Source organism: Anastrepha obliqua, chromosome 1 (genome assembly GCF_027943255.1).
Source record: "Anastrepha obliqua isolate idAnaObli1 chromosome 1, idAnaObli1_1.0, whole genome shotgun sequence".
Taxonomy (NCBI): Eukaryota; Metazoa; Arthropoda; class Insecta; order Diptera; family Tephritidae; genus Anastrepha; species Anastrepha obliqua.
This window is the reverse complement of record NC_072892.1, coordinates 20,958,491-20,965,499: the sequence shown is the minus strand read 5'-3', so window position 1 is coordinate 20,965,499 and position 7,009 is coordinate 20,958,491. Positions and strand designations below refer to the sequence as shown.

Genomic DNA, 7,009 nt, shown 5'->3' with positions numbered 1-7,009 from the left:
TCAACGTAGTCTTTAGGTAGCGTCTAGATGGATAATAAGTACAAAGAACAATGTGGCGCAAAAATAATCATCCAATTTCGTTTTTGAATCAGTTTTTACAAATGCAAAAAAAGTGATTTTGAGTAATGGAACTTTTATTTGACTTTGCTTGTCTGTTTGTATATTGCACTTGTACGACGCCATTTGCAAAAAGTATAAATTTTCCGATAGGGTAATTAATCTTGAATAAAACCCGAGAGATGTACTGGGCATATTTGACATAGCTTTTGTTGATGAAAATATTTTTGGACCAGTTCTTAATAAATTTGCACGCTTGTTATGAAGTTGAATAGTTGCAAAATTGATTTTTGTTCTGAAATTTTATATGATTTGTACTTATGGATTGAATTTTAACCGTACACTAATTTAAAAATTTTTTTTTGTAATAAAAATTAATAGCTTTTGTTTTATAAATATTTATATATTTAATATAGATTTCTTTATCATTTATTTTGTCAATTTTTTCTGAAGTTTTCTCCTCTTCACGTTTTTTTAAGTTGTGGAACACATCCCAAATTTACCATAAGTCACATGTATTTTTTTACACGATTTTTTTTTTCACGGATTTCTAGAGAACGTATCTACCGTGTAATAAAATATAGCTTAAAAAAACTAATGCTTGATATAGTAAATATTACAATCATTCTATTGGCAACTACCTATGTACAGAGGGTTATGAAAGTGAAGCAAAATGCATCCCCTTTTAACTCTAATTTGAATTACTCTATTTGTATCTTAATTTTTGTTATAATTCTGTTCTGAGGTAGTTGACTATGACTGATCCTTCGATTTGCTATTACTTCATTATAAGTCCCTTTGTCATTAAAATTTATTTTCTACTTTTTAGTTCGATTAGCAATAAAAGCGTGTTTTTTAGTTTTTTTTTAACTATTTTTTATTTTTAGTATATGTAGGTGTTTACGAGTAATATACTATTACACAACCGCACACTAAATACTAACCTCAATGGTGGTGTGGAAACTAAAAATTCCCAATTTTTGTTTAAAAAAATACCCAATTCATGTTTCTACCGGTATGGCAATATTGGCATATGTTATAAAAAATGCACATTTTTCAGCGCTCTCACGAGAAAAAGAGTATCCCATCTAGTCATCTATGTTGTGTGTTCCGTGTCGATCAGATTTTTAGAAGCCAGTGAAAATTAAGCTCAAAGATTCCGTTACATACATACATACATACATACATACATACATACAACCCGTCCTAATAAAAGTGTGTTAAAAATAGAGTTAGGTGTATAACTCGCCAAATGCCCTCCCCATTTGAATGCGACAAAAATACTATTAAATTAACAACCAGCCCAAATTAAATTTAGCTAAAATATGCGCGTGTATTTAAAGTTCGGTCCGGACCGTATTTAACCTTCCTTACCTGTTTTTATGAGCTTTGTTTTACTATATAGTGGTCTGCAAGTGGTATTGCCTGACCATTTCTCAAAACAGTTGAGAAATCTGCTTTACTTCACATCTCCTTAGTTTCCACCGTTGTCATGGCTGTAACCATTTTGGATACATAATTAAACTTGCTTTTCAACAGTCCCAATGTTTCGTTAAAAGTACACTCCCATTTATCTGTGCTGTTGGACGTTTCATTCTTCTCTCACTTACTCACATTACAATGTCCAATCACTACTACAATGAGCTTTGGCACCAGACGCAACACGAAGTTGATCTTTTGGCGACCGCCGATGAGCAGCAGGGACAAAATTTCGAGACCGCTCTTGCTGCTTTGGCATTAGCTCTGCCAGATGTAGATACCGTTACCGAGCCGAAAAGGCTCATGCAATCTAGTGTCTATGAGTTCTACTTAAGCTACATAAGCATCGCAAATCGCTTAGAGGAGGTCTACGACAAGATGATACAACCGCAAAAGCGTTTATTGGTACGCAAACTACTGGACGCTTGTCTGGTGCGTGTTATTGAACTCAAACACGACCTAGTCAATATTGACCTAATGGAGTTCAATTACAATGATGCAGTGCTGATACGACTTCAACTAACGCCCATGGACACTGAGTTGCATATACCACGTTACTTCCTACGCGAACGTCAGCAAGAAATCGAGCAGCGCAATCGTATCATGCATGAAATACTCGTCAAGCTGGGTTGGTTGGAGGAGCATCCCAGTGAGGAGAAGCTAAGCGAAATCGAAGCCATACGTCTGCTGCAGATGCATGAGCGAGCGCGTCAGGGCCGCCTGCGTGCGCATTTCATGAAGGAGATACGCATGCTAAAAGATAAGGGCAAGGCAGAGGAGAAGGGTAAGGAACGCAGTGATATGGGACTGTTAGCCGCAATGAAGATACAAAAGGTATGGCGTGGCCATACGGCACGTCGCATTACGCGTAGGCGCAAGCAAGAAGAGATGATTCTGATTGGAATGGTGCCGCCAACGGCAGCGATGCTAAAGAAGCGCGCTGAAAAAGAGGAAAAGTTAAATGAGGTAGTCATGAGCAATGTGTTAAGGGAAAAGTTGTGAAATTTTGAATTAATTTCTTGCTTGTTTGTAGATTTACGAGCGTCGCTATGCAACACAAGCGGCATACAAGCAGAAGCTCGAGGCATCCCTAGTCGCCGTGCGTGAGGATATCAAGTGCAAACAGGGTGCCACAATAACCGAAGACATAACCGATGAATTACGTGCCTGGATAAAAGATTGTTACGACAAAACCGGCAAATTGCCTGAATTTCCAAGCGAAGAGCAGGGTGGCTCGCTGCATATTTTTAGTCGGCCAGGTGTGACATTTTCAATACACCAAAAAAACCAATTTTCTTGCGCAACTTCTATTTTCGAACGATTTATTAATTCTTTGTCTAGGCACCGAAAGTGAGTTGAGCCGTTCCTCAGCACGATCTTCAAAGGAGTCACGCAAAACCAAAGACAAATCAAAATCACCAGCACGTAGCGGAGATTTAAATATTAACGATACCCAAGCGGAGGGAGAAAATTTTCATCCTGGACAATCTGTGGTTCTCGCGGATATCAAAACTGTAATTGAAGAGTAAGTTATAAAAAACGCGAACATAATCGCTCAAAATACTTAGCTAGACATATAACATAAAGCCGCTGTAGCCGAATGGGCTGGCGCGTGACTACCATTCGGGAACACATAGATTCGAATCACCGTGCACGAAACAGCAAAATGGAAATGTTTTTTCTAATAGCGTTCAATAGCAAGTAATGGCAAATCACCGAGAGTTTTTCTGCTCCTCATAAAAAATCATTTGCCGTTCGGAGTCGGCTTAAAACTGTAGCTCACTCCATTTGTGGAACAATATCAAGGCGCGCGCCACAAATAGGAGTAGGAACTCGGCCAAACTCCTAACAGAAGTGTACGCGCCAATTATTTATTAATTTTATTTTATTTGTTTTTTTTTTTTGTATAGTAATTTTTAAAACGTTTTTAACTTTTTTTTTTAATTTTGAAATAATACACCAGATTCAATGAAGTATGGCGCAACAAAGACGAAGCCGGCAACCTGGCTCAAGCGCAATACAATGATATGATATACAACGAGAAGTATCAGGAGATCGAGCACGAGAGTCGTCGCATTGTGGACGAATTAATGCGTCAAGAGTTAGAATTGCTGCAGGTAAGTGCAAAAAAATTTACAAGTGAGTTACCTGTTTTCCTCTTGTGGAGCTCCTTAAAGTGTACCAAAAATAAAGAAAGTACACCTAAAAGTATGCAATAAAAGCGTAATTAATTTATCAAACAGTCCGCAATTGGTAAAAAGATCAAAAAGAGCAGCAAGAAAACTCGCCGCTCGGGCAAAAAGAGTAAGAAGAAGAGAGAAAAAGATCTTACACCCGATCGCACAACCGAATCACTGTACGAGGAGCTAGTGACCAATGGTATTATACGCAAGTATCCCGAAGTAAGACTTAGCCAATATATAGGCGATAAGGCGTTAAGCGAACGCTCCGGTACTAATCCATCGGCCGGCGACATACGTCAGCTTCTTATCGAATACTGTATACTGCCACTTGGTTCCGAGGCCATACGCAATTCATGTCCACTCATACGCTCCCTACTACTCGCCGGTCCACGCGGTTCGGGTAAGAAGGCGTTGTTGCACGCGATTTGCACTGAAGTTGGTGCTGTACTGTTTGACTTAACACCCGCAAATATTGTGGGGAAATATCCAGGAAAATCCGGTCTTATAATGCTGATACATTTGGTATCCAAAGTATCGCGTTTGTTGCAGCCTGCTGTTATCTATATGGGCGACGCAGAGCGGCCATTCATGAAGAAAGTGCCAAAGGCTGATCGCACCGACCCGAAACGCTTGAAGAAGGATTTACCGCGTTTGATTAAGAATATTGCACCAGAGGACCGCGTGCTCTTCGTGGGTACTTCAAACTTACCCTGGGAAGCGGATCAAAAGTTGCTACAGCAAACCTACAATCGTTTCATTTATATACCCAGACCGGATTATGGTGCACGATCGAGCGCTTGGAAAACACTGGCTATGTATGTGTTAAAAAATTTATAGATTTTAAGTGTGAGAAAAAAAGTTTTTTTACGAATTTCAGCGAATACACCGGTGGTTTATCTACTTTGGACTATAGTGTAATGGCGAAAATTTCAGATGGCTACACTATTGGAGCTATTGATTCCTGTTTGAAAGAAGTATTGACTTGTAAGCGAAAGTTACAGCTACGCACACAGCCTCTGTCACATGCAGAGCTAATAAATGCATTGAGGTAATACCATTTAGAACACTCTAAAGTGCTGAACTTTTCATGCCTCATTCATGTTTAATATATTTCAGCACACGGGATCCAGTTTATCGCGAGGAAGAGGAGGCATTTGACTCCTGGTGGTCGAAAACGCCGCTCGGCAGACGCTATGAACGTGCACTGGAGATCGAAGAGGAGGCGCGCTTGGAAGAAGAGGAGAAAAATGCTAAACAAGGCAGTAATGGCAAGAAAAAGTAAACTTTTATGAGGCGCAGACAATTATTATTCGATACATATTTTTAAAACTTAATTAAGCTTAAAGGTGAATTCCTTATTGCCACTCTTACAGTTAATTTCTTGAACAAATAAATTAAATGCTTCGCTTTCACCCAACGTTACATTGATAGCAGACTTCAAGGTATCCAGGTTTTCATTGAGCACAGCGACTTTGTCGCCAAGGCACCACAAAAAACTTATGTGGAATGATGGGTCCTGCGAACGAAATGCAATGTTATAAGTTGTATTCGTTGTTGAAAGTGGTGTGTGTACATACTTCGTAGAAGCGTTGTAGTCTGTATTCCGTCATAACACTATCAACTTTTAACAAGATCTGAAGAATTTTATCGAAGTATATCTCATCAACCTTAAGTGCAATAAATGTACGCGTTCGCTCTGCATTCGTATAAATGTGTAAGTGGCGCAAACTGATGGAAAAGCTTTAAAATACAAATTGCATAAAATGTTGTATTTGTTTACTACACATTAATGTATATGTACACAGTATTGTATTTAATACCTGGCGTTAACTTCTATTGCATTCCTCAACGACTCGACAAATGAATCGATGTGATGATATTGTAGCACAACTGTACGACTCAAGCTCATGTGTAGATCGTCTATAGCATGTACATCACTCACGGTCCCCGCTAATGCTTCTTGGCATACTTCCTGCAAATCTTCCAATTCGTCTAACCGCACTGGAATAACGACAGTTAAATGAAATAATCTTATACATATGTCACACCATAAATGATTACCTGCTATATACACATACGTAGCCCAATTGCCACGTTCATGCTTAAAACTTCGCACACGTCCAGCATGATCTGTTGGATCATCCATATGCGTTTCGATTGACGCGGGTGGAGCACGCTTTCCTCCCAATAATGAAAGCGCATCAGGCAGAGATCTGCAAAGAATAGTGAATAATAAAAAATTGTTTGCGTTTTTTGAAGAAAATAACACCTCTTTAATGCTGGTCGTTCATTTAATCCCGCCTTCTTTTGCTTTGGTTCTGCAATTTGATCTGGCACCGGCGTGGGATTGGTAGCGCTTTTATCGAGCTCGTTGCTTTCATCGGAGGAACCACTGCTGCCGTAGCTAACTAAAGCCATACTTTATGCAAAACTTATATTAAATCGTTATCCTGGGCACGCTTATTTCTCACAATTACTTCTTTTTATCCTGCTCGCGTTGAAACCCAAATTTGTTGCGAATTCAGTACTTAAGATTGTGTTGATTTCATCGGAAACATGGAAACTTAATCATTCATTAATTGCAAAATTGCACTAATTATAAAACTAATTATTGTGTTTTTTATGAAATTTCCTTTTAATAATTTCATGTTTACGAAATAGCAGCACAAAAGAAAAGATAGTCCGATGGCCCAGACGAAATTATACAGGGTGACTTCGGTTGGGCAACCACACCATTTACATGAGTGTCACTAATGTAAAGAATGCAGAATCGCGCCTTCCGAACTTCACTACTTTATTTTTACGATTTCGACATCCATTGGCGTCAATGTTGTGAGTAAACGAAGTAAAGGAAGAGCAGCTATTTGTTTTTGAACATTAAGTGAATTTCGTAGTAACTATGTGGTTTTAAGATTCATGATTTTTAAAATAAATAATATAATATAATGAGGTGCCGCGTGTTAAATTGTGATGTACGAATTAAAACAATACCCGCAAATGCAGTTGTTACGCTTTTTTTTTGGTGATGACGCCGTGCATATATAAATGTATGTATACGGCCTCTTCTAACGGCACTTCACTGCTCGCTATTTATTTGCTCGACTAACTTTAACATATCGCACTTGTTACGTTAAAGCGTAACAACTCAAAATCTGAACATTTTCAGTAGAGACGAAAAACTGTTTCCGTAAATATTAATAATATAGGTATTACAAGGGAAAAAATATGTAATTGCACGAAAATATCATTAAAAACAATATAACGGTTGTTTCATTCTTATTTGTTTAGTA

General features: G+C 38.4%; 2 protein-coding genes across 2 annotated transcripts; one reads left to right on the top strand and one right to left on the bottom strand.

The window, feature by feature from the left end:
* Positions 1–1,677: 1,677 nt before the first annotated feature.
* LOC129248066 (dynein regulatory complex protein 11) lies at positions 1,678–5,008 on the top strand. The gene is made up of 7 exons (XM_054887497.1): positions 1,678–2,502; positions 2,579–2,795; positions 2,878–3,061; positions 3,500–3,653; positions 3,780–4,534; positions 4,597–4,767; positions 4,836–5,008. The coding sequence occupies exons 1-7, from the start codon at positions 1,678–1,680 to the stop codon at positions 4,999–5,001; spliced, it is 2,472 nt and encodes an 823-aa protein (XP_054743472.1). The 3' UTR covers positions 5,002–5,008.
* On the bottom strand, positions 5,004–6,396 carry LOC129248073 (U6 snRNA phosphodiesterase 1). The gene is made up of 6 exons (XM_054887509.1): positions 6,197–6,396; positions 5,989–6,138; positions 5,781–5,932; positions 5,540–5,720; positions 5,297–5,459; positions 5,004–5,235 (listed from the first exon to the last, which is right to left on the bottom strand). Exons 2-6 carry the CDS (start codon positions 6,135–6,137, stop codon positions 5,050–5,052), a joined length of 831 nt encoding a protein of 276 aa, XP_054743484.1. The 5' UTR covers position 6,138; positions 6,197–6,396; the 3' UTR covers positions 5,004–5,049.
* Between the last annotated feature and the right edge of the window lie 613 nt (positions 6,397–7,009).

Coding starts and splice junctions, on each gene's coding strand:
- LOC129248066 (XM_054887497.1), top strand. CDS start 1,678: ATGTCCAATCACTACTACAATGAGCTTTGGCACCAGACGCAACACGAA. Junction 2,503..2,578: donor AAGAGGAAAAGTTAAATGAG/GTAGTCATGAGC, acceptor TAGATTTACGAG/CGTCGCTATGCAACACAAGC. Junction 4,535..4,596: donor GCTTGGAAAACACTGGCTAT/GTATGTGTTAAA, acceptor TACGAATTTCAG/CGAATACACCGGTGGTTTAT.
- LOC129248073 (XM_054887509.1), bottom strand. CDS start 6,137: ATGGCTTTAGTTAGCTACGGCAGCAGTGGTTCCTCCGATGAAAGCAAC. Junction 5,933..5,988: donor GAACGACCAGCATTAAAGAG/GTGTTATTTTCT, acceptor TATTCTTTGCAG/ATCTCTGCCTGATGCGCTTT. Junction 5,236..5,296: donor GACTACAACGCTTCTACGAA/GTATGTACACAC, acceptor TTTCGTTCGCAG/GACCCATCATTCCACATAAG.